The following is a 27456-nucleotide window of genomic DNA, read 5'->3' on the forward strand; positions in this document are numbered from 1 at the left end:
ATATATACTAAGAAATGTTGAGTCAGAGGTATAACTATGTTCCATGTTAGTAGGTTCACATGACGATGGATGACTCAAGATCTGACACATCCACCTGTTTCTCTGGTCAGGAACCCATAGACCCAGTCAGAGGGATGATTCTTCTAGCTGGCGGTAGAGGTGAGGAAAGTGTTTGCGTTCTGTTAGCTGGACTGTCGGGATGTTAAACGAAGATTTTAAGTTTTGTTCTCCACCCTGAGGGAAAGCTCCATATACAGTAGAAGAGAATAAAGTGAACAAGAGTCCTTCCTCCAATTCTCTGAAGTCTACCACCACCGTTCCCTTGGTTTGGTTATTTGAGCTGATAAAGTCTCCTTTTCAGCTTAAGTTAATTTTATAAGTTCCATCCAACAAGTCCCATCCCCAGCCTTCTCAGGAGCTTTCCAATGAACAACACTTCATAGTAAGAGGCAGGTGCCGATGGAGGGGAAAGGAGAGATAGCAAGAGACCATGTTCTGACATGCAACCACATCCTTTATTGGGATTCAAATCCTACCCACCAAAGGTCAGGCATACAGAATCTTACTAAAACCCTCAAATTTGAAGTATGCAAAGAAACTGACCCCAGAGAAGTTAAGTGGCCTCCCGTGGCCACCCAAATCGTAAGTGGAATGTTCAAATTAAAATACAGATTATCTGACCACTCTCCAAGCTTTCAGTTTGACTCTGTACCTTTTGCGTCTCTTGCAAATATATTTTTCCCCTTATGTAATCTGAGTTATTTTTTTTCTTTCATAATAATAGAGGCCCTGGGGTCTACACCAATAAAATAACGTATGCAATAATGTGATCAAAATCAGAAGACCTCATTTGAGAGGGCCAAATTAGCATTAATCCAATGCAACAGTGCTCAGACATTTTGACCTCAGGACAATTTTACGCTCTTAAAAATGATGGACATCCCCACAGAGCTTCTGTTTATGTATATCAGCATTTACCACATTAGAAATTAAAGCTGAGAAAGATTTAAGACACAGGAATGCACAGGCACATATCTTGTCAGCCATCAGAGTAAAGCTGTCATTACAAATCACATAGACTCTGGAAAACTCCATTGCACGCTTATGAAAGTACAAAAGCAAAAATGCAAAATAAGTGCATAGTGTTATTATGAAAACAGTTTTGACCTTGCAGTCACTGCACCACACTTTGAAAACAACCAATAGAGAGGACCATTATAAAAATTGTGAAGGGTGTGAGAAGCCAAATCTAATAAAAGACGTTTAGTCTAAATAACAAATGGGCCTTGTATTTCTCCATGGCAGGAGATAGTCAAAGCACTTTTATATGGATTACCTCATTTCTTGCTTTCAACAACCTTATGCAAAAAAAAAAAAAAAACCTTATGCAATAGGTATGATCGTTCTCATTTTCCAATAAATACAAGGCAGGCACAAACAGGTTATAATGCTTGTTGAAGATTCCACAGCCAATACGTAGTAGACAGATCTTTACAAACCTAAGTAGATGGATTCCAGTGCCTAACTCTTATCTAATTTGCAGAACTTCCTTTCCACTCTTTCTGATTAAGAGGCATGGGGCTGCCAGCTCCTGAATTTACTGGTTTAGTGATTTCTGGCAAGTTGGGTTTCTCAACTGTGAAACAGGCATAATGCATATTCTTTCAATCTTGATGTAAGTAAAATAGAATAAAGAATTAGAAATTTGACTGAGGCCACACAATAATTAGACATTAATTTTCAAAGAAAAGTGCAAAAACTTTAAGAATTAAATCAGAGTGAAAAGTTAGGTTAGAATTGTGGATAATGTGTGTTGGCCCATGAAACACCAAAATCGTTAACCGTGTTGGGCGAAACTCTCTTTTCTTGTTCTGCTGTGCAAATGAGCAGCCTAATTTTGAGCAGCAAAAGAAGGCACCTGAAAGCCACTAAGGGATCCCTAAACCCATGAAGAGACTGAAGGCTGGTCAGGCTTCTGGGAGGAGATTGTCTGCGAGAAAAATATTGTGCAAGTGTCCCCAAGATGACTCTCTGGCCCAGTAATTCCCCAGAGAGACTAACAGAATTTAGGAAAGCCTTTTATTCACAGAGTTTATTACCAAAAAAAAAAAAAAAAAAAAAAATGCAGCTTTAAGTCATCACTGGAAAAAGCCACCTAGGGTGGGATCCAGGAGAGACCAGGCACGCGTTTCCTGTTGTCTTCTCTGGGTGGGTTGGCACAGACAGCACTTAATTCTCCCCGAAACAGTGGGCATTGCCAACTGAGGAAGCTCTCCTGAGCCTGGATGTCAGGGTTTTTATGGGGATCAGGCACCTAGAAACAAAGCACCAGCTTCGTCTCAGCCCCTCCAGAGGGTGGGCTGGTACCACACAACCCAAGGTCCCCACCGTAAGTCACACTGTGCGCCAAGGCCAAGTGGCCTGGCCCACGGCCTCATGTAAACAAAGACACTCTTAACAGGCAGCGAATGCCAAGGGGCTTAGAGGTTATTTCCCAGGAGGTGGGCAAAGGCCAAGTGTTTCTTTGGAATGGTCAGGGTTCGAATACCCCAAACCTGCTGAGTTCTCAACCCTTTACTGCACACAGTGAGTCCAGCCCCCTCCTCCCTAGAGAGAAGAAACACAGGTCCTGCCACCTCTACTGGACCCCGTGGAGCTTTTACTCGGGTCTCCTGCATTTGGGGTTGGGGAGCAAGCACATGGACAATGGCTGACTTCGGTCTTGTCTGGAGGCGGCTGGACTTCTGCCCAAGACGGTCAACTGAGAACATGACAGGACCGCAACAGAAACTGTGTGGAGGGGATGCCTGGAAATGCACGGGTTGTGGGGAAAGCCCTCTTGGAGGAACACGCTGCAACGTTGCCCCTGCAGGAAGAGCTCTGGGGTAAGCGCTCGGATACCTACAAAAGCGCCCACAGGATACAGGAGACAGCGGAGGGGGAGGTTCCTGCACTGGCTGCCGTGATTGGCCAAGGAGAAGCTGGACGGCCGCTGCACCCTGAAGGTGAGTGCACCTGGAGCACCCGGGGTCCTCGGGGCCTCTGCTAGCACCACCCTGCCTGCAGCCCAACAGCTGAGCTCCATGGTGGGGCGGTGACCCCTCCTGTGCGCAGGCTCAGGGCTGGTGGCCTCCTCCCTCCCACCTTCTTTTAAAAGAGATTGAGAGGGAGAAAGAGAGAAACCCGGGGTGGGTGGCGACTGCCCCTCTCCCACCTCAAGGCGCAGAGCTGGCAGCGCGGAGGTGCACTCTGCCCCTCCCTTCCAGGGAAGCCTGAAATCCGTCCAAGCCAGCCTGCCCCCACCCCCTCCCTGCATCGGGGGTGCTGCTCTGGGGGTGCTGTGTGGAGAGTGGGTGCTCCCTCCGTTGCACAAGGTGTTGGTTCCACGGGGCTCTGCACCGACGCCAAGCCCGTGACCAGCGGGATCTTGTTCTCTCCACCCTTCCCTGAGGGTCTGAGAGCCCCTCGGGCCTTTTACCGCCGCCACCGAGGTGTCACCAGGAGAGAAGGAGGCGGGGAGCTGGAGTTCAGGGGGGAGGAGAGGGCTGTACTTTTCCAACCTTGCAGACGGTGCTTTTCAGGAAACTGTAATTGCTGCAGCCCCTGGCACTGGGACGGAGCAAATGACCCTCTCTGGTTTGGCCCCTTGCTGGAGCCTGATTGTGGGTGGGTCCCCTCGGGCCTCTGCAAACCTCCATTCAGCATCCGCTAGTGGATGCGTCATTGGTACTGATGTATTGTCTAGGAGCCAATCCCCCACGGGCAGTAAAGCAGTTCAGGCAATTCTAGTGGGACATTTGAAAGGCTGTAAGCCCCCCTGGCCCCCAGGCCGTGCTCTAACATGCCTGTGGCCACTGGCACTGACCAATAAGCTTTCCTAATAAGCTTTCTCTCACCCACGAGGATGCTCTCCAGAAATTCCGCTATGCAGGTAAGGGGTGACAGAACCCAAGAGCTAGGGATGCAGCCCGCCAGCCGCGTGCAGAGGCTGACCTGTCCTGAGTCCAGATGGAGATGTGTGTCCGTCCCCTCCTGGGTCCCCAACAGGATGACCCAGGCCGATGCAGAAGCCATCCAGCCCTGGGCCTGCCCACACGGGCTGCCATGGCCGCAAGATGACACCAGAACAGCATGGAAAAGCTGTCCCGCCTGCTGACCCTGGCCATGGCTAAAAATACTGCCCAGGGACAGATTCCCAAGCCAACAGCCCAAGACGTTCTGAGCAGCCAGATGCCAATTGCGGGACATGTGACACACTTGCCATGCTTCATATCACCCTGAGCCTCGGGGGGTGACTGGGTGTTTGGCTGAACAATGGGAGGCTTAAGTGGCCGAGCGGAGGGGCCGAGATAACCCCCGTCTGGCGACACATCTCAGCCCAGAGGTCTGGGGTCTCAAAGTGGCAATCCCGCGAAAGGTGCTTCCCATTTCCACCAGCATCTACAAATGGACCCCTGGGGAGGCTCGGGGTGGGGGAAGAAGTTCATTTGTGAATTTCGGTGTGTTTGTTTGCTTTGCAGAACTGCTCCAAAAAGCTTTTCCCTCTTCTTGATGAAAAACCCCCGGTGTTGCCTTTCCAAGCTGCTGGGAGTGCTTTGGATGTGCCCGCCTGCTGATCTACTTTCCTACCTGCCAGCGCCGACTGCGTGACAACAGGAGACGGTCTCAGCTGCCGCACTTCCCCACAGGACACCTCTGGGTGTCGTCCACGCTTGTGAGATGGCTGAGCCGATGTGCCAGACAAATCGGACTGTTTGAGCCTGGTGGCTGTGGCAGGTCCTCTGAAACCAAGGACAGACCTGGGGACCCCAGGAAAGAGCCTCCACAGTGGGGGACCCCACCTGATAATGCACATTCTTAGTGTTGTAAGCGCTTTGTTTCCAGGCGACCTCCGAGGTCACACTTCTCGCGGGTGTATCCTGGTGTTATGACTCTGCCTGGGCCATGGAAGTCCGGTCTCCACTGATGGGCCAGAGTTGTGCTGCAACTGAAAGGATGCCTCAAGCCAGATGCCAAAGATGAGACATCTTTTTCTGGCTTGGCAACAGTTGGGGCTCAGAGTTCTGTTAAATCCTCCCACCAGGGCTGATTGCCTTTTTTGGGATGATTCTGATCACATTCCTGGTCCGCCGGTGGCCTCAGACCAATGGGTCATAGAGCGCTTGGATGCACAGCGGAGGCACTCGCATTTTTCTCTTAGGTCCTGCAAACTCCAGGGGTGGAGTTGGGAAGTCTGGCTTCTAGTTACAATCCTTTGTGTGATGTTTTTCTTCAGGTCTGACCATAAGCAATTACTTCTGAGAACGTCTTATCAGAAGGAAGAGGGTGAGATTTTGAATCCCATCAGTTTCCCTCTTCAAATGTTACCTATTGATTCTTTTCTTTTGGATGATGCACAAAATGAGTCTATCAGAGCTAAGCAGCATGCCACAGACACACAAGTCACTGTCTGAAATGGATGATGGGCACGCCAGAAATTGTCCTTTCTTTGCTTCTCTGTCTGTTGGGGTCCTTAGAAATGTCAAGAGGTGAACCATCGTTAGGGATGGTCTGAGAACAACCTGCCACCTTACCCTGTGTCCTAGGATGGATGATGAATGCATGTTGAGTCCGCTCTTGGAGTCCCTTGAGGCAGAATACCTCCCTATGTATAATTACAGCACATTCCTTCCCTTTTTGCCCTGAGCGTATATAAACATTCAGCAGAGACCATCTGACTAAAGTATGTCCATTTTATGGTACTCTGTCCACCCCTGCCGGTACATCAGTTCCTGATAGGATAGAAGCAGCACTCTTCCACTACCACCCAAGAAGTAGGCATGGCCATCTCCTGCAACTTTTGAGGCACAATTGCTGAATTCGTATATATCTTTATCTGGAATCACGTACTCCAGATAAACATGTTCTTAAACTTAATCCACTCCTGTAGGTGTCAACGCATGGCAAGTGGCACTTTTCAATAAGGTTGCTTCAGTTAAGCTGTGGCCATCTCCATCAGGGAGGTTCTTGATCTTATTCCCGGAGCCCTTTATGAATGGAATGAAATTCAGGCAGAGAGAAAAAAGAAAGTCATGGGAGCAAGTAGGTGAAATTCAGTGCAACCGGAAGAGAACAGAGAGGCCAGCAGATGCCACCGTGTTCCTTGCCATGTGGGAGAGGAGCCAAAGACTGCTGGCAGCTGGTCTTCTAGCAGAAAGCATCACCCTGACAGTGCCTCAATTTGGACATTGTACCGGCCTCAAAATCGTAACAAAATTCTATCTTCATCTCTCCATTCTCCTACAGGACGCTAGAAGGAGGAGTGTAAAGATGTGGAATGTATGGTGACCCCAGACACACCCATACGCAAGTGTTTGGAATGAAACCTTCATCTGTTTGGGTTTGGCCTGTAAGAGGGGACAGAAGTAGCTATATTTCCATCTTGGAGCATTTGAAAGAATGGTTTTAAAGCAGCCTGCTTAACTCGCCACCCTTCCCGTGTCTACGTGGGACATGACTCCCAGGGTTGTGGACCTTCCTGGAAACGTGGGACAGAAATCCTAGAATGAGCTGAGACTCAGCATCAAGGGATTGAGAAAACCTTCTCGACCAAAAGGGGGAAGAGTGAAATGAGACAAAATAAAGTGTCAATGGCTGAAAGATTCCAAACAGAGTCGAGAGGTTATCCTAGAGGTTATTCTTACGCATTAAGTAGATAGCACCTTGTTATTCAAGATGTAATGGAGAGGCTGGAGGGAACTACCTGAAAATGTAGAGCTGTGTTCCAGTAGCCATGTTTCTTGATGATGATTGAATAATGATATAGCTTTCACAATGTGACTATGTGATTGTGAAAACCTTGTGTCTGATTTGATCTTTGATAAGGCAGTCAAGCCAACTCACCTGGGACAGAACAGTCTCTTCGATAAATGGTGCCTAGAGAACTGGATATCCATATGCAAAAGAATGAAAGAGGACCCGTATCTTACACCCTATTCAAAAGTTAACTCAAAATGGATCAAAGATCTAAACATTAGGTCTAAGACCATAAAACAGTTAGAGGAATATGTAGGGAAATATCTTATAAATCTTATAATTGGAGGCGGTTTTATACACCTTACACCTAAAGCAATAGCACTGAAGAAAGAAAGAAAGAAATGGGAACTCCTCAAAATTAAACACTTTTGTGCATCGAAGAACTTTCATCAAGAAAGTAAAAAGACAGCCTACACAATGGGAGACAATATTTGGAAACGACGTATCAGATAAAGGTCTAGTATCCAGAATTTATAAAGAGATTGCTCAACTCAACAACAAAAAGACAGACAACCCAATTACAAAATGGGCAAAAGACCTGAACAGACACTTCTCAGAAGAGGAAATACAAATGGCCAAAAGGCGCATGAAGAGATGCTCAACATCCCTGGCCATTAGAGAAATGCAAATCAAAACCACAAATGAGATATCATCTCACACCCACCAGAATGGCCATTATCAATGAAACAGAAAATGACAAGTGCTGGAGAGGATGTGGAGAAAGAGGCACACTTATTCACTGTTGGTGGGAATGTCAAATGGTGCAACCGCTGTGGGAGGCAGTTTGGCAGTTCCTCAAAAAGCTGAATATAGAATTGCCATATGACCCAGCAATACCACTGCTAGGTATCTGCTCAGAGGACATAAGGGCAAAGACACAAGCGGACATTTGCACACCAATGTTTCTGGCAGCATTATTTACAATTGCAAGGAAATGGAAATAGCCAAAATGTCCATCAACAGATGAGTGGCCAAACAAACTGTGGTATATACATACAATGGAACATTATGCAGCTTTAAGACAGAATAAAGTTATGAAGTATGTAACAACATGGATGGACCTTGAGAACATTATGCTGAGTGAGACTAGCCAAAAACTAAAGGACAAATACTGTATGGTCTCATTGATATGAACTGACATTAGTGAATAAGCTTGGAATATTTCGTTGGTAACAGAGACCATCAGGAGATAGAAATAGGGTGAGATATTGGGTAATTGGAGCTGAAGGGATACAGATTGTGTAACAGGACTGAATATAAAAACTCAGAAATGGACAGCACAATACTACCTAACTGTAATACAATTATGTTAAAACACTGAATGAAGCTGCATGTGAGAATGATAGAGGGAGGAGGGCTGGGGACACAAATGAAATCAGAAAGAAAGATAGATGGTAAAGATCGAGATGGTATAATCTAGGAATGCCTAGAGTGTATAATAATAGTGAAATGTACAATGTACAATTTTAAAAATGTTTTTGCATGAGGAAGAACAAAGGAATGTCATTATTGCAGGGTGCTGAAAATAGATGGTAATTAATATTTTAAAATGTCATCTTATGTGTGAGACTAAAGCAAAAAATGTTTATTTGGTACAAAATTTATATTGTGACTAGTGCATTTCCTCATATAACTTATGTAGATAGTTTGATTGAATGCCATAAGTACTTGGAATCTCAGATAGGACATGAGATTTTGTTGGTTTGTCCAGAGTGATGCCCCGATGAATCCCAGAGTGATTCAATCAGTGAGTGAAAAAGTATTTGCAAAGCCCCCTTCGGGGAATGGTGAGAACAGGGAGAAATTCAATTTCCCCAAGTTGAATTCTTGATATTCTCACAAGCAGTGTGGACAACCAAAGCTATAGGCTGAGCCCCCAGTCTTGGGGTTTGTTCATATGAAGCTTAACCCCACAAACGATAGGTCAAGCCTACTTAAAATGTAGGCCTAAGAGTCACCCCCAAGAGAGCCTCTTTTGTTGCTCAGATTTGGCCTCTCTCTCCAGCCAACACAACAAGCACACTCACCACCCTCCCCCTGTCTACATGGGACATGACTCCCAGGGGTGTGGACCTTCCTGGCAACATGGGACAGAAATCCTAGAATGAGCTGAGACTCAGCATCAAGGGATTGAGAAAACCTTCTCGACCAAAAGGGGGAAGAGTGAAATGAGACAAAGTGTCAATGACTGAGAGATTCCAAACAGAGTCGGGAGGTTATCCTGGAGGTTATTCTCACGCATTAAATAGATATCACCTTGTTATTCAAGATGTAATGGAGAGGCTGGAGGGAACTGCCTGAAAATGTACAGCTGTGTTTCAGTAGCCATGTTTCTTGATGATGATTGAATAATGATATAGCTTTCACAGTGTGACTGTGTGATTGTGAAAACCTTGTGTCTAATGCTCCTTTTATCTACCTTGTCAACAAAGGGGTAGTACATACGGAATAAAAACAAACAATAGGGGGAACAAATGCTAAAATAAATTTAGTTTGAAATGTTAGTGATCAATGAAAGCGAGAGGTAAGGGGCATGGTAGGCATAATCTTTTTTTTTTCTTTCCTGTGTTCCTTTTATTTCTTTTTCTATTGTCTTTTTATTTCTTTTTCTGAATTAATGCAAATGTCCTAAGAAATGATGAATATGCAACTAAGTGATGATATTGTGAATTACTGATTATGTATGTTGATGTTTTATTTGGTTTCTTAATTTTTTAATTAATAAATAAATTTTTTTTTATTAATTAAAAAAAGAATTAACAAAACAATTAGAAATCATTCCAATCTACATGTACAATCAGTAATTCTTAATAACATCACATAGTTGCATATTCATCATTTCTTAGTACATTTGCATCGATTTAGAAAAAGAAATAAAAAGACAACAGAATAAGAATTAAAACAATAATAGAAAGAAAAAAAAAACAAAAAAAAACAAAAACAAAAAACCTATACCTCACATGCAGCTTCATTCAGTGTTTTAACATAATTGCATTACAATTGGGTAGTATTGTGCTGTCCATTTCTGAGTTTTTATATCCAGTCCCGTTGTACAGTCTGTATCCCTTCATCTCCAATTATCCCTTCTCTTTTTTTTTTTTTTTTTAATTAACGGAAAAAAAGAAATTAACCCAACATTTAGAGATCATACCATTCTACACATGCAATCATTAATTCTTAACATCATCACATAGCTGCATGATCATCATTTCTTAGTACATTTGCATTGGTTTAGAAGAACTAGCAACATAACCGAAAAAGATATAGAATGTTAATATAGAGAAAAAAATAAAAGTAATAATAGTAAAATCAAAACAAAACAACACAAAACAAAACAAAAACCTATAGCTCAGATGCAGCTTCATTCAGTGTTTTAACATGATTACTTTACAATTAGGTATTATTGTGCTGTCCATTTTTGAGTTTTTGTATCTAGTCCTGTTGCACAGTCTGTATCCCTTCAGCTTCAATTACCCATTGTCTTACCCTGTTTCTAACTCCTGCTGAACTCTGTTACCAATGACATATTTCAAGTTTATTCTCGAATGTCCGTTCACATCAGTGGGACCATACAGTATTTGTCCTTTAGTTTTTGGCTGGATTCACTCAGCATAATATTCTCTAGGTCCATCCATGTTATTACATGGTTCATAAGTTTATCTTGTCTTAAAGCTGCATAATATTCCATCGTATGTATATACCACAGTTTGTTTAGCCACTCTTCTGTTGATGGAGATTTTGGCTGTTTCCATCTCTTTGCAATTGTAAATAATGCTGCTATAAACATTGGTGTGCAAATGTCTGTTTGTGTCTTTGCCCTTAAGTCCTTTGAGTAGATACCTAGCAATGGTATTGCTGGGTCGTATGGCAATTCTATATTCAGCTTTTTGAGGAACCGCCAAACTGCCTTCCACAGTGGTTGCACCCTTTGACATTCCCACCAACAGTGGATAAGTGTGCCTCTTTCTCCGCATCCTCTCCAGCACTTGTCATTTTCTGTTTTGTTGATAATGGCCATTCTGGTGGGTGTGAGATGATATCTCATTGTGGTTTTGATTTGCATTTCTCTAATGGCCAGGGACATTGAGCATCTCTTCATGTGCCTCTTGGCCATCCGTATTTCCTCTTCTGAAAGGTGTCTGTTCAAGTCTTTTTCCCATTTTGTAATTGGGTTGGCTGTCTTTTTGTTGTTGAGATGAACAATCTCTTTATAAATTCTGGATACTAGACCTTTATCTGATATATCATTTCCAAATATTGTCTCCCATTGTGAAGGCTGTCTTTCTACTTTCTTGATGAAGTTCTTTGATGCACAAAAGTGTTTAATTTTGAGGAGTTCCCATTTATTTATTTCCTTCTTCAGTGCTCTTGCTTTAGGTTTAAGGTCCATAAAACCGCCTCCAGTTGTAAGATCCATAAGATATCTCCCTACATTTTCCTCTAACTGTTTTATGGTCTTAGACCTAATGTTTAGATCTTTGATCCATTTTGAGTTAACTTTTGTATAGGGTGTGAGAGATGGGTCTTCTTTCATTCTTTTGCATATGGATATCCAGTTCTCTAGGCACCATTTATTGAAGAGACTGCTCTGTCCCAGGTGAGTTGGCTTGACTGCCTTATCAAAGATCAAATGTCCATAGATGAGAGGGTCTATATCTGAGCACTCTATTCGATTCCATTGGTCGATATATCTATCTTTATGCCAATACCATGCTGTTTTGACCACTGTGGCTTCATAATATGCCTTAAAGTCAGGCAGCGCGAGACCTCCAGCTTCGTTTTTTTTCCTCAAGATGTTTTTAGCAATTCGGGGCACCCTGCCCTTCCAGATAAATTTGCTTATTGGTTTTTCTATTTCTGAAAAATAAGTTGTTGGGATTTTGATTGGTATTGCATTGAATCTGTAAATCAATTTAGGTAGGATTGACATCTTAACTATATTTAGTCTTCCAATCCATGAACACGGTATGCCCTTCCATCTATTTAGGTCTTCTGTGATTTCTTTTAGCAGTTTTTTGTAGTTTTCTTTATATAGGTTTTTTGTCTCTTTAGTTAAATTTATTCCTAGGTATTTTATTCTTTTAGTTGCAATTGTAAATGGGATTCGTTTCTTGATTTCCCCCTCAGCTTGTTCCTTACTAGTGTATAGAAATGCTACAGATTTTTGAATGTTGATCTTGTAACCTGCTACTTTGCTGTACTCATTTATTAGCTCTAGTAGTTTTGTTGTGGATTTTTCCGGGTTTTCGACGTATAGTATCATATCGTCTGCAAACAATGATAGTTTTACTTCTTCCTTTCCAATTTTGATGCCTTGTATTTCTTTTTCTTGTCTAATTGCTCTGGCTAGAACCTCCAACACAATGTTGAATAATAGTGGTGATAGTGGACATCCTTGTCTTGTTCCTGATCTTAGGGGGAAAGTTTTCAATTTTTCCCCATTGAGGATGATATTAGCCGTGGGTTTTTCATACATTCCCTCTATCATTTTAAGGAAGTTCCCTTGTATTCCTATCTTTTGAAGTGTTTTCAGCAGGAAAGGATGTTGAATCTTGTCGAATGCCTTCTCTGCATCAATTGAGATGATCATGTGATTTTTCTGCTTTGATTTGTTGATATGGTGTATTACATTAATTGATTTTCTTATGTTGAACCATCCTTGCATACCTGGGATGAATCCTACTTGGTCATGATGTATAATTCTTTTAATGTGTTGTTGGATACAATTTGCTAGAATTTTATTGAGGATTTTTGCATCTGTATTCATTAGAGAGATTGGTCTGTAGTTTTCTTTTTTTGTAATATCTTTGCCTGGTTTTGGTATGAGGGTGATGTTGGCTTCATAGAATGAATTAGGTAGTTTTCCCTCCACTTCGATTTTTTTGAAGAGTTTGAAGAGAATTGGTACTAATTCTTTCTGGAACGTTTGGTAGAATTCACATGTGAAGCCATCTGGTCCTGGACTTTTCTTTTTAGGAAGCTTTTGAATGACTAATTCAATTTCTTTACTTGTGATTGGTTTGTTGAGGTCATCTATGTCTTCTTGAGTCAAAGTTGGTTGTTCATGTCTTTCCAGGAACCTGTCCATTTCCTCTAAATTGTTGTATTTATTAGCGTAAAGTTGTTCATAGTATCCTGTTATTACCTCCTTTATTTCTGTGAGGTCAGTAGTTATGTCTCCTCTTCCATTTCTGATCTTATTTATTTGCATCCTCTCTCTTCTTCTTTTTGTCAATCTTGCTAAGGGCCCATCAATCTTATTGATTTTCTCATAGAACCAACTTCTGGCCTTATTGATTTTCTCTATTGTTTTCATGTTTTCAATTTCATTTATTTGTGCTCTAATCTTTGTTATTTCTTTCCTTTTGCTTGCTTTGGGGTTAGCTTGCTGTTCTTTCTCCAGTTCTTCCAAATGGATAGTTAATTCCTGAATTTTTGCCTTTTCTTCTTTTCTGATATAGGCATTTAGAGCAATAAATTTCCCTCTTAGCACTGCCTTTGCTGCGTCCCATAAGTTTTGATATGTTGTGTTTTCATTTTCATTCGCCTCGAGGTATTTGCTAATTTCTCTTGCAATTTCTTCTTTGACCCAGTCGTTGTTTAGGAGTGTGTTGTTGAGCCTCCACGTATTTGTGAATTTTCTGGCACTCTGCCTATTATTGATTTCCAACATCATTCCTTTATGGTCCGAGAAAGTGTTGTGTAAGATTTCAATCTTTTTAAATTTGTTAAGACTTGCTTTGTGACCCAGCATATGGTCTATCTTTGAGAATGATCCATGAGCACTTGAGAAAAAGGTGTATCCTGCTGTTGTGGGATGTAATGTCCTATAAATGTCTATTAAGTCTAGTTCATTTATAGTAATATTCAGATTCTCTATTTCTTTGTTGATCCTCTGTCTAGATGTTCTGTCCCTTGATGAGAGTGGTGAGTTGAAGTCTCCAACTATTATGGTATATGAGTCTATTTCCCTTTTCAGTGTTTGCAGTATATTCCTCACGTATTTTGGGGCATTCTGATTCGGTGCGTAAATATTTATGATTGTTATGTCTTCTTGTTTAATTGTTCATTTTATTAGTATATAGTGTCCTTCTTTGTCTCTTTTAACTGTTTTACATTTGAAGTCTAATTTGTTGGATATTAGTATAGCCACTCCTGCTCTTTTCTGGTTGTTATTTGCATGAAATATCTTTTCCCAACCTTTCACTTTCAACCTATGTTTATCTTTGGGTCTAAGATGTGTTTCCTGTAGACAGCATATAGAAGGATCCTGTTTTTTAATCCATTCTGCCAATCTATGTCTTTTGATTGGGGAATTCAGTCCATTGACATTTAGTGTTATTACTGTTTGGATAATATTTTCCTCTAACATTTTGCCTTTTGTATTATATATATCATATCTGATTTTCCTTCTTTCTACACTCTTTTCCATATCTCTCTCTTCTGTCTTTTTGTATCTGACTCTAGTGCTCCCTTTAGTATTTCTTGCAGAGCTGGTCTCTTGGTCACAAATTCTTTCAGTGACTTTTTGTCTGAGAATGTTTTAATTTCTCCCTCATTTTTGAAGGATAATTTTGCTGGATATAGGAGTCTTGGTTGGCAGTTTTTCTCTTTTAGTATTTTAAATATATCATCCCACTGTCTTCTAGCTTCCATGGTTTCTGCTGAGAAATCTACACAAAGTCTTATTGGGTTTCCCTTGTATGTAATGGATTGTTTTTCTCTTGCTGCTTTCAAGATCTTCTCTTTCTCTTTGACCTCTGACATTCTAACTAGTAAGTGTCTTGGAGAACGCCTATTTGGGTCTAATCTCTTTGGGGTGCGCTGCACTTCTTGGATCTGTAATTTTAGGTCTTTCATAAGAGTTGGGAAATTTTCAGTGATAATTTCTTCCATTAGTTTTTCTCCTCCTTTTCCCTTCTCTTCTCCTTCTGGGACACCCACAACACGTATATTTGTGCGGTTCATATTGTCCTTGAGTTCCCTGATACCCTGTTCAAATTTTTTCCATTCTTTTCCCTATAGTTTCTGTTTCTTTTTGGAATTCAGATGTTCCATCCTCCAAATCACTAATTCTATCTTCTGTCTCTTTAAATCTATCATTGTAGCTATCCATTATTTTTTCTATGTTTGCTACTTTATCCTTCACTTCCATAAGTTCTGCGATTTGTTTTTTCAGTTTTTCTATTTCTTCTTTATGTTCAGCCCATGTCCTCTTCATGTCCTCCCTCAATTTATCGATTTCATTTTTGAAGAGGTTTTCCATTTCTGTTCGTATATTCAGCATTAGTTGTCTCAGCTCTTGTGTCTCATTTGAGCTATTGGTTTGTTCCTTTGACTGAGCCATATTCTCAATCTTTTGAGCGTGGACAGTTATCTTCTGCTGCTGGCGTCTGGGCATTTATTCAGATTTCTCTTGGTGTTGGACCCAGCAAGGTTGTAATATTTTTCTGTGAAATCTCTGGGTTCTGTTTTTCTTATCCTGCCCAGTAGGTGGCGCTCGTGGCACACGTTTGTCTGCGGGTACCACCAGTAAAAGGTGCTGTGGGACCTTAAACTTTGGAAAACTCTCACCGTCCTGGGGGTTCGCTAGCTGAAGCGGCTTGAGCCGGCCCTCGGTCCGAACGCAGGGAGGGTTGCTGGTCGCCGCAGCCAGGGAAAGAGCCCGTCCGAATTTCCTAGTCGGCCCTGGGCAACAAGCGTGGCGGGAGGGCACCAGCGGCAGCGGCCCGCCCGAGAGAGTGCACGTTCCCCGGGAGTCACGGGTTTGGAAGGGGCCTCCCCCACCCGTCACCGTTCTCCGCGGCCTGGGGGTTCCGATCCAATTCTCTCAGTTGGTCCGGGGGCTGCGCGTGGTGTGGGCGGCAGTCGCCTTGGTTTCAGGGGATCGCCTCTCCAATTCTCCCAGCCGGCCCGGGAAGGGGGAAGGGAGTAACTCCGGCCGCTTGCCACCCCGCCCGGTAAGGCCCGCGCGCCTCGGCGATCTCACCCGAGCTGCTTCTCTCAGCCAGCCAGCCGTTCCAGGATGGGGTACGCTGTATTTTTTATCTCTGTTGTGGCTTTGGGCGCTTTCTGTATCGTTTCTACTCCCCTAGTAGGTGTCCTGGAGAAGAAACTAAGATCCGCGCGTCTTACTAAGCCGCCATCTTCCAGGAAGTCCCCACTTTGTATATTCTTAATATATATATATAAAAGTTATAAAACCTCCTGCCTTCCCAAGACCACCCAGCCTACTTAATAAATAAATTTTAAAAAAGAAAAAATCCTTGTGTCTGATGCTCCTTATATCTACCTTGTCAACAGATGAGTAGAACATATGGAATAAAAATAAATAATGGGGGAACAAATGTTAAAATAAATTTAGTTTGAAATGCTAGTGATCAATGAAAGGGAGGGTTAAGGGGTATGGTATGTATAATCTTTTTTTTTCTGTTTTCATTTTATTTCTTTTTCTGTTGTCTTTTTATTCCTTATTCTGAATTGACACAAATGTTCTAAGAAATGATCATGATGATGAATGTGCAACTATGTGATGATATTGTGAATTACTGATTATATATGTAGAACAGAATGATCATATGTTAAGAATGTTTTTGTTCGTTTGTTAAGTTTTTTTTTAATTAATAAATAAATTTAAAAAAAAAAAGCAGCCTGCTTGTTCTTTGCAGAATCACGTGCCCAGGGCTCCAGGCTACTTCTTATTCACTGCACAGGACAGCTCACCAGGAAAGGCAGAAGAAGCATTAAAAAGATGTCTCGGAATTCCCGTGGAAGAAAGAGGAATCAAACCTCAATGGGAGTGAAAACAGCTTCTCAATGAGCGCCTGAGGAAGGGGCAGACTGATGCTCAGAGGTGGGACGATGAGAACGCATGAGATATATATGCACGGCCAAGGGCATGTCTCTTCTTCCTTAGAGAAAACTGCTCCACATGGATTATCCTAAGAAGATTTAGTGTAGCTCTCTGTAGTTCTACCTTTCCCTCTGTCATTGGTCTGCTCATGTTGTCAGTGGCTTAAAGATGTGACAGTCACTAAACCATGGCTGGAGAACCTAAGGAGCTGGGCAGGAAGACACTGTGTTGGAGTCCCAGGTGGCCAAACTTCAAGGCTCAGGGGCCTCTATTTTATCTCAGACTGATGAATAGAAAGTTTGGTGCCGTTCCCTCTGCAAATGAGCACAGTTCTATGAGGGCAGTCAGCGTCTCCGGGCCTACATCCCTGTGCAGAAATGGTCTTTCCAGGCTGCAGCAAAGCTGGAGCAGAGACACCATTCAGGGACATCTGGGCCCTGGGCTGGCCTCTTCTCTTGGGAAGAGGATGTGGCCACGCTGATTCTGGGTTTGCTAAAAATATATTTAAATTTTTTGTTAAATATATGTATATTTTAAAAGCTGTGAGCTAGAGTATGGCTGCTGAATCATTATATTGATGTTTCTGTTGGTCTCCAGTGTCTTGGAGCAGCTAGAAGAAAAAACGAAAAAATCGTGGAACTGTAACCCATCCCAAACTTTAAAATCTGATCTATAACTACTTGGAAATTCATTGCTTTTTTGTATATATGTTTGATATGTCACAATAAAAAATATATTTTTTAATTTCTTTAAAGCTGTGAGCTAATAAATTCCCACTGTTTAAGCCGATCCATTGCGTGGTATTTACTTGAGCAGCCGAGGAAAGCTAAAATAGCAATCTACTACCCAAATTTTTGCACCCCATAACTGCGACTTTTGGCTTTGCTGGTCTAGAGGTAATAATTCCAAAGGGAGGAGTGGTTCCACCAGGAGACACGAGTATTCCATTAAACTGACAGCGTAGACAATCAGTCACCCACTTCAGGCTCCTCACACCTCTGAATCAACAGGCAGAGAAGGGGATCGCTGTATTGAGTTGGGTGATTGAGCCTGATTCCAAGGGAAAACCAGCTACTCTACACAATGGAGTTAAGAAAGAGAATGCCTGGAGAAAGGCAGTCTCTTAGGGCGTCTCTTAGTAAATCATGCCCCTTTGTTAAAGTCAATGGAACACTCAACAACCAAACTCAAGCAGAACTACTAATATCCCAGACTTCAGAAATGAATTTTTTTTTCTTTTTGCATGGGCAGGTACTGGGAATCAAACCCAGGTCTCCAGCATGGCAGGCGAGAATGCTGCCTGCTGAGCCACCATGGCCTGCTCTGGCTGGAAGCTTTTGGATTATTCCCATGGAGATGTGGCTCACCCATTCGTAAGTATTTACTTTTGATAAGAGGGAGATGTGGCTCCACCCATTCCATGCCGGCCTTGACTGGAATTCTTTAACAGAGGAAATATTTCTGGAGAGAGTCTTTTTTTTAGAGCCATGACAGAGCCCGGCGCAGCCAGAGACCTTTGGAGATGAAGAAGGAAAACGCCCCCAGGGGAGCTTCATGAACTAAGAAGCCTGGGGAGAAAGCTAGCAAACACCGCCATGTTCACCAAGTGCCTTTCCAGTTGAGAGACAGAAACCCTGAACGTCATCGGCCTACTTGCACCAAGGTATCTTTCCTTAGATGCCTTAGATGAGGCATTTCTATAGCCTTGCTATAGTTGGGACATTTTCATGGCCTTAGAACTGTATACTTGCAACTTATTAAATTCCCCTTTTTAAAAGCCGTTCCATTTCTGGCATATTGCACTCCGGCAGCTAGCAAACTAGAAAAGATACCTTTTTTATATAATTGATGAAAGACTGTTATTATAAGCCCATACTTGTATCTGAAAATTCATCATCACTTAACAAATGTTCTCATGTCATTCTGAATGAGTCTGCTCCCCCAACATAGATGTGGAATCACGTGTGCAGGAAACCTTCATGGGACAGCTGAAGGATGCAAAGCTCAATTCGAATGGAGAGGAAGGTACAGAAAGTCCAGTGGATTCGCTGTATATCCTGGGCCCAAAATGTGATAAGGACCTTGAAAATGTGACTGGGTTATCTCTGCACTTCTTACACATCCATGGAATTACAAAATCTTTTGGGCTTAATAAAAAGCTTTCACTCTACCTGGTCCAGTGATGACATCTCAGCTGCCAGTTGACTGACCACCTAAGAATGAGAGCTTCTTGCTGTTTCAGATGATTCAAATCAGACACCTTCAGTACCTGGTTGATTTTCTGGACCCTTCCTTGATCTGCCATGTCTGATATATCCCCAGATCACTTCAGCTATTGACCACAGAGATGCATTTCAATTCCTCACAACCACAGTCATGTCCATAAGATGTTTCCTTTTGAAGGCTCCATCTTCCTATCGTATTTTAACCCTAATTGCCACTAACTTGATTAACTTGGCACTCTTATTTTGAATAATTTGTAAAGACTCTGGTATAATAAATTGGAATGTGTTTTACCCTCACTGATCATTATGACCCGCAGCCTTCAAGTTTTAGCCCAGAAAATTGGAAGGGAGATAGAAATGAGCTATATCATGATTGAGAAAAAAATCAGAATCATTCCTTTCAATAGAAGGACTTTATTTTTTTAAGCATGCATGTAAAAGGCGCTTAGTTTTCCCACTGGAGAAGAGAGATAGCTGTAGCACACTACAAGAGTATTAACCAGCGATAACTGAAGTTCGCTGGAAGGCGTGACCTCAGTGGTCAAACTGGGCATAAGTCTGATCCAGTACAGAGAGTGGACCTGAGTTTCCCACAGAAAACCATAGTCCAGTACAAAGCGATGACTGAGAATGTTACCATGGCATTTACACGGAGCACAGAATCTGGCCTCAAGCAGGGATTTGGCTGTTAACCAGAGAATAGCTGGAGTCAGTGCAGAGGAGAGACTAGGAGGAACCCAGTGATAACTGAAGCTCGGTATAGGGTGTGCACTCACGTGTAACCCACGGATAACTGCAAACCAGCCCAGAACAGAGTCTGGTGTCGGAGGGGCTGGGCACACACTCGCCCAACCACTTACTAGCTGCCTCATTCCACCAAGCATAACCATTTTATCCAGCTTCTTTGTCTTCCATGGGTGCAGACTGAGAAATTTAACCCGCTCCTATAATCCTTATAGTCAGTGGTATAAATTGTGTAGGGATCATAATAATGCTGACGCGTGTCAACTGTCCAGAACCATTGCCCATTCACAGTGCAAGGAGGTTTACTCCCACTCTCACGGAAATGGTAAGGGAATAATAAGTACTGAAATATCTATTTGGGAAATGGAGACCTATATAAATGTGCCTCCCCGTGATGTAATGTGTACACACTGCAATCTGCCTAAATCACTCGCCCGCTTCCACCTCTCTGCCTGGCTAAATTCCACCCACCTTTAAAATGGCAGTGTAAACATCACCTCTTTTAGAATTTCCAGCTCTCCCTTCAGCTTTAATGTAGTGCCCCTTCCACGTGTTTTTATGAGTCCCTCCACTTTCTCCTTCACGGAGCCTTTTCTTATTTTTCTCCCTCCAAGGAGGACAGAATGGTCAGTTATGGCATTGAATTCAGATTTATGTATTCCAGCACATGATTTGACGCATGCAAACCCAGCCTGCTCACCCAGCCCAGAAATGAATAGGAAAAAGGGATGGTGACTCTTTCCTTGAGCTTCAAATGTTCTAAACTAAATAGTGTAGCTTATGACTTGGATTTTGGTTTCCTCACTGGATGATCTTCGTTTTAGCTGACTGAAGCCCATGGGGAAACATTGCAGATCTGATTGTTTCTCTAAGTGTTCCTAGAATTGGCATATCATGCATTTGGTAGGCAATCTGCCTTTGCTATTTTTTTAGCATCACAATTAATTTTTTTCTTTTTTGTGAAAAATAACACATATACAAAAAAGCAGTACATTTCAAAGCACAGCACAACAGTTAGTTGTAGACCAGATTTCAGAGTTTGGTATGGATTACAATTCCACAATTTCAGGTTTTCACTCCTAGCTACCCTATGATACTGGAGACTAAAATAAAATATCAATTTAATGATTTGGCAATCATACTGGTTTGTCAAATCCTACCGTCTCTGTATAACCCCATCATCACCTTTGATCTTTCTATCCCACTCTTTAGGAGTATTTGGGCTATAGCCATTCTAACCTTTTCATGTTGGTAGGGGCTGTCAATAATATGGGGTAGATGGAACTAACTGATGTTCTGGAGAGGCTGGGAGCCTTTATTTGTTATGTGCACATGTGAAGTCGTTTGCCCTCTGTGCCTGCCCCTGGAAAATAGAAGAGTGGGGCCAACAAAATAACAGCTGGTATTATGTGTGGGAAAATGGCTGAAGGTCAGAATGTTTCCATAATGCACGTAAAGGTGTGGATCTTGGAACACCAGGTTCTACCCGGGTGGGACACTGTCCTGTAGAGCACATGAGTGTTTGCAGAAGGAAATATTTGAGCCTTGTACAGCATGCCTGAGATTAATGCTGATGTGACAGTTCGGAAAACAACTTCCTAACAACCTTGAAAGATGCTTTCTGTTTTGAAGTTCCCCAATAGATACGATGAGTTCTTTTGAGACATGAGTCCCCTGCTCTCCTCTTAAAAGACTCTTCTGTGTGAGTGTCTGTATTAGGGTTCTCTAGAGAAACAGAATCAACAGGGAACACTTGCAAATACAAAATTTATAAAAGTGTCTCACGTGACCGCAGGAACACAGAGCTTAAATCCGCAGAGTAGGCTGTGAAGCCAATGATTCCGATGGAGGGTCTAGACAAACTCCACAGAAGAGGCTCGCCAGCCAAAACAGGAAGAGCCTGTCTCTTCTGAATCCTCCTTATAAGGCTTTCAGCGATAAGATTAAGCATCACCCATTGCAGAAGACACGCCCCTTTTGCTGATTACAAATGGAATCAGCTGTGGATGCAGCTGACATGATCCTGATTTAATTCTATAAAATGTCCTCATCGCAACAGACTTGCCCAACCACCACTTGGTCAAGTTGACACGTGAACCTGACCATGACAGTGTCTTTATTTTCTCTGATTCGTGGAGTCTTCCTCAGCCCCTTGTACTGAGCTGGTCTCAGCAAGCAGCACCCAACGTGGGGCTCAAAGAAGAAGATTCGCCGGAGCGAAAATTGAAATGGTCACATCACCAATCCCCAAGCGGGTTTAGAGTCCGGGAAACAGAAACTAAAGGTACGGACACTCTCGGGTAAAACGAGTAGGTTAATAATGGGGAATAGTGGTAACACTACTAAATATCACCCCTATTCCGGCTTCTGAAACAACTCCTCCCAGCAGGAGCAGCTAGGGCCAGTGAGTCCTGCATTATGGAACTTTTGCAAGTTACAGAAAAACACTGTCCCTGGTTTCCAACATCGGGCAGTTGAAAATGAGGAGATTGGGAACAAGTGGGTAAAGGGTTAAAAAAGCTCCGTGTGCAAGGGGTCCCGTTCCCTGTCATTACCTGGCTGTCCTGGACTATTGTTAACCTGCTCTGGAACCTTTGCAGGCTGAGGATGAGGCAGAGGAAGAGGAAAAGGTATTTGATAAAGCTCCTCCTAGTAAATCTTCTGAGGATTCTAATGTTAAAATTAATGTGCCCTCGGCCCCCAAGTTAATTGATTTTAGAGGGGCTGACCTGCCTCCACCTTCCCCCACCACCCCCTCCACTGATGCCAAGAGACACCCGATGACCCCAAATTTGTGGCTTCTCTTTGGTTTTACAGTCCATATTTTTAATTTAGAGGAGCTATTTAATATTGAGAAACGCCTGCTTGCAAGTTTTATCCTTACAGTTTTTCTTTCCTTTTAAGTTTAAAAATCTGTTAACTTTCCATTATATAAATTGGACTCCAGTGAAAAATAGCCTAAGATTGAAACTGTAAATTTCAATAGCATCTTGTAATTAGATTTGTTTTATAAAAGTATAATTTAAAAACTTTAAAAAAGTTCTTTGTTAAAAATTGCATATTAATGTTTCAAATAGGCATTGACTAAAGCATCTTAAATATTTGACATTATTCTAACAAATTTGATTTTGATGCTAATTGTATGTGGTGAAATGTTTGCTTGAAGTAATGACTTAAGTATGAAGAATATAAAGGATGTGTTTTTATTGATAGGAAAAAAAGAGTAGTTTTGTCCTAAGATGAAGTGAATAGCTGTTACAGAATGAGGAAAATGTAAGACAAAGCCTGAACAGATCTAGTAAGTTGCTGAAGTTTGTGGGAATGGAAATTATGGTCAAAGTCAAGAAATATTTAATGGGTCTATCTATAAATTTTTTTTAAAACTTTAATATCAAATAATATAGTGATGCAAGACTGAAGTTTAGTTTTCTCTCTGTTAAAGTGGAAAGTTTTCTTGAACTGTTGGCCTGTTCTAGTGAAAAGTTATAAAAGTCTTTTCTAAGTAATCAGTGTAAAAAGCAAAGCGTCTGTGTTTTATCAAAATAACTTCTTATGTTAACTTTATCATGTCCTTGGCTGTGTAAAAAAAATAAATCATCACACTGTTTGAAAAAAAAAGTTTACTGATTCATCAACAGTGGCTAATGGATTAACTATTTGAATGCCTATCTGGAAACAAAATAATTAAGCAATACATGGAAGGAAATTGCAGGGGAAAAAAACATTATGGAAAAGGAAATATGGAGAATTGGTCAGTGTGCCAATGTGTCTGCTTTCCATGTAGATGCCTAGTTGATCCTAAATTCACCTGAACGTGAGAATAATGCTGCTGCAGATGCCTTGGCAAAGATTGCTGTGAAAAGTGTTAGTGAAAAGGACTCTGGTCTCGTACATTGGGTAAATCAGCAACCTGGACATTTAGTGCACACGCTATGCACAAGTGGGCACAAGCCAAAGGGATTAATTTTCTGTTTTAACTCAGATTAAAAATCAGTGTGAAATTTGTAAAAAAAAAAAAAAATTCTTTACAAATAATACTGAAAATAATAACGGGAATTGACAGAAGAAACACTCCCTATTCAAATATGGCAAATTAATTACACCTACTCTAAAGTGCTGTTGCCTGTGTATACCAATGTGTCACCCAAAGAAATACCTGTAAAGCCTATGCAAATCTGGGAAATATTTCTTTCCTGTTTTATAAATGTTATGCTGGCTGGAAAATGTTTCTTTTCTGGCCCCCAAACCAGGTGGCTTCATCTATTAATCTAAAGTACTGTTGCTTTAAGTGGATCTGTTCTTAATGTACACTCTTGTTGTACTGGCTAAATGATTTTCAAATCATATAACAACCTAAATTCCTTTAAGCCTGTATAACACTATATATATGCATATGCATATATATATATGCATAAACTAAATATATATAATATATATATATTATATATTGTATATTATATATTATATTATATATATGCATATATATGACACTATATATATGCATATGCATATATATATGCATAAACTAAAATATAATATATGCATAAACTAAATTTCCCCCCCAAAATGACCATGGCTTACATCGGGAACAAATAAGATTCTAAGGGCCGAATGTAAGGGAAAGAGACATTGGTGGAGTCTGTTGGGTTCACCTGACGTTGCCATTGACTGCAATTGATGTTGCCGTTGCATGACCTTGGTAAGAAACAGTTAAAATGTGCACTCCAGCTGGGAGGCCTGGTGTGGTGGTTAGATTCAGGTGTCAGCTTGGCCAGGTGAAGGCACCTAGTTCTGTTGCTGTGGACATGAGCCAATGGCACGTGAACCTCATCTGTCACTGATTACATCTGCAGTCGGCTAGGAGGCGTGCCTGCTGCAATGAAGGACGTTTGATTTAATTGGCTGGTGCTTAAATGAGAGCTCAACGTAGCACAGCCCAGGCCTTTAGAGATGCAGAAAGGAATCACCCCGGGGAAAGTTATTGGAACCCAGAGGCCTGGAGAGAAGGCCAGCAGAGATCACCTTGTGCCTTTCCACGTAAGAAAGAACCTCGGTTGAAAGTTAGCTGACTTTCTTCTGAAGAATTAATGAAATAAATCCCCTTTTATTAGAAGCCAATCCGTCTCTGGTGTGTTGCACTCTGGCAGAACACCTGGCTATCTTTCCAGAAGGAGTGTGGACTGGGATAAAGATATCTAGGTCCCAGGAAGCTCCTCTCAATCCCTAGTCTCATCCTTCAGAAACAAAAAGGGGGCAATGAAGAGGAAAATAAGAGAAGAAGTCAAAGCAACAGCTTTGCAAAACATCTGCAGTCTCAGAACACTGAGACCTGTGGGTGATGACGGAACGTTAACTTTAGAACACTACAGTTGGCCAAAGTTGAGAAGCATCCACTTGGCTAACGTTCCAGTGAAGACAGAGCCAAAACATGCTCTTTGTCCCGTAATCATTACCCCGATAAGGAAGGAATAGGCACTCCCTCTGTCTGCACGTACCATTAAAGAAGAAAGACAAACAAAAGTTATTTCTGTGCACTCGCTGCTGTACTGAGACAAGAAATACGGTGCTTGAGCAAGCACTCAGGGCTCTTGTCCTTTGAGACCTGAGTCCCCTGCTCTCACCTTACAAGACTCTTCCGTGTGAGTGTCTTTATTTTTCAGATTTGTGGTGCCTTCCTCGACTCCTCTTGCTAAGCTGGTCTCAGCAATTATGGATTTTCTATGTGGTGGATCTGAAAATTTTCTTAACATCTAATCTAAAAAGGACTTACTAAATTCTGATGTTAATGATTAACTGGAGTCTGTAGTCCAATTATAATTGATTATGAATCTACCCACACAACTGCGTGACCCTAAAGCAACTTGACCTTTGTACTCAAAAAGAGATACCGTAATCTATTGTTTCTCAATTCACTTTCAACTTGTTACTATCAGAGAATTTCTACTTATTTAGTTTTAACTTTTATTTTGAAATGTCCCCCAAATTTACAGAAATCTAGTGAGATGAGCACAAATAATTCTTGAGAACACTTTATACAGATGAGCCATTGTAACATTTTCCAATATTTGCCACATCATTTTTTTATCACTTTCTCTCTCACATATGTCAATATTTTCTTAACCAGTTGAGTAGATTCCAGACATCATTGCCTTTATTCCTCAAAGCTTCAGTGTTTATTTTCTAACAAGGATAATTCCTTATATAACCTCAATAAAGTGTTAGAGATCAGAAAATTAACATTGATGCAATATTATTATCTATTCTATGTGCATATTCAACTTTGGATAACTGTTCTAATAATGTTGCAAGAACATCTTTTTTTTTTCACTAGTCCAGGGCCCAAACCAGAATTCCAATTACATTAAGTTTACATGTTACTTTAACCTGCAACATACCCGCAGCTTTTGTTTTTCATAATGGTTTGACAATTTGATTAGTACAGGCCAATGATTTTTTTTAGAATGAACCTCAGTGACTGTGTATATAATATGTTTTCATGAATGCATTAGATACAGATTTGATTTTAAGAACAAAGTCATTTTTTATAAGAGGAAGGAGTGGAATATAAAGTAGAGAAACCTGATAAATACTCCTCACCCAGATGGCTCAGATCAATATCAACAGTGATAAGTCATGTTGATAATATGTACACTAGACAGGCTGTGATAGAGTGGCATTTTCCTTCCCCAGCAAAATCTAATCATGGAGAAAAACATTGGACAAATCCTAATGCAAGGACATGGTACAAAATACCTGACACCCCCCACCTCAAAACCTTCAAGGTCATTGTGCTGGTTTGAAAGGATGTATGTCCCCTAGAAAAGCCATATTTTAATTGAAATTCCACTTCATAAAGGTAAAATAATCCCTATTCAATATTGTATGTTTGAAACTGTAATCAGATCATCTCCCTGAGATGTGATTTAATCAATAGTGTTTGTTAACTGGATTAGGTGACAACGTGTCTCCACCCATTTGGGTGGGTCTTGATAAGTTTCTGGAGTCCTAGAAAAGAGGAAACATTTTGGAGAATGAGGAGATTCAGAGAGAGCAGAGCAGAACGACAGAGCCACGAGAAACAGAGTCCGCCAGCCAGTGACCTTTGGAGATGAAGAAGGAAGATGCCTCCCTGGGAGCTTCATGAAACAGGAAACCAGAAGAAGTAGCTAGCAGATGATGCCGTGTTCGCCATGTGCCCTTCCAGATGAGGGAGGAACCCTGACCATGTTCGCCATGTGCCTTCTCACTTGAAAAAGAAACCCTGAACTTCATCGGCCTTCTTGAACCAAGGTAACTTTCCCTGGATGCCTTAGATTCGACATTTCTATAGACTTGTTTTAATTGGGACATTTTCTCAGCTTTGGAATTGTAAACTAACAACTTATTAAATTCCCCTTTGTAAAAGCCATTCTGTATCTGGTATAATGCACTCCAGCAGCTAGCAAACTAGAACACTCATTAAACACAAAGATAATCTGAGAAATCATCATAGCCAAGATGTTATCAAGAGACATGACAGCTAATGAATTGTGGTCTCCTGGATAGGCTCTTGGAATTGAAAACGAATTAGGTGAAAACTAAGCAAATCTGAATAAAATGTGGACATAGGTTAACAATGTATCGCTGTTGGTTTATTAATGGTAGCAAATATACCACACTAACGGAAGCTGCTAACGACGGAGGAAACTGGTTGCGAGATCTGTGGAAGCTCTCTGTACATTTTGCATTTTTTTCTATAAATCTAAAACTTTTACGAAAAGTAAAGTTCATTAAGGTTCTTTTTTAAATTTCCTGTATATCAATGTCCTGCTTTTGGTTTCTGGTTCCATTCCATGAAAA

The 27456-nt window shown here is 41.5% G+C and overlaps 1 protein-coding gene across 1 annotated transcript in view; it reads left to right on the forward strand.

Annotated features, from left to right (window-relative positions):
* The first annotated feature begins 2803 nt into the window (after positions 1-2803).
* SULT2A1 (sulfotransferase family 2A member 1) overlaps positions 2804-27456 on the forward strand; it is a 42137-nt gene continuing 17484 nt past the window's right edge. Inside the window, 2 exon segments of the mRNA XM_077130457.1 lie at positions 2804-3005; positions 3375-3570. Of these exon segments, the coding sequence (XP_076986572.1) occupies positions 2804-3005; positions 3375-3570 (398 nt within the window).

This window comes from Tamandua tetradactyla, chromosome 16, assembly GCF_023851605.1.
Source record: "Tamandua tetradactyla isolate mTamTet1 chromosome 16, mTamTet1.pri, whole genome shotgun sequence".
NCBI classification, from domain to species: Eukaryota; Metazoa; Chordata; class Mammalia; order Pilosa; family Myrmecophagidae; genus Tamandua; species Tamandua tetradactyla.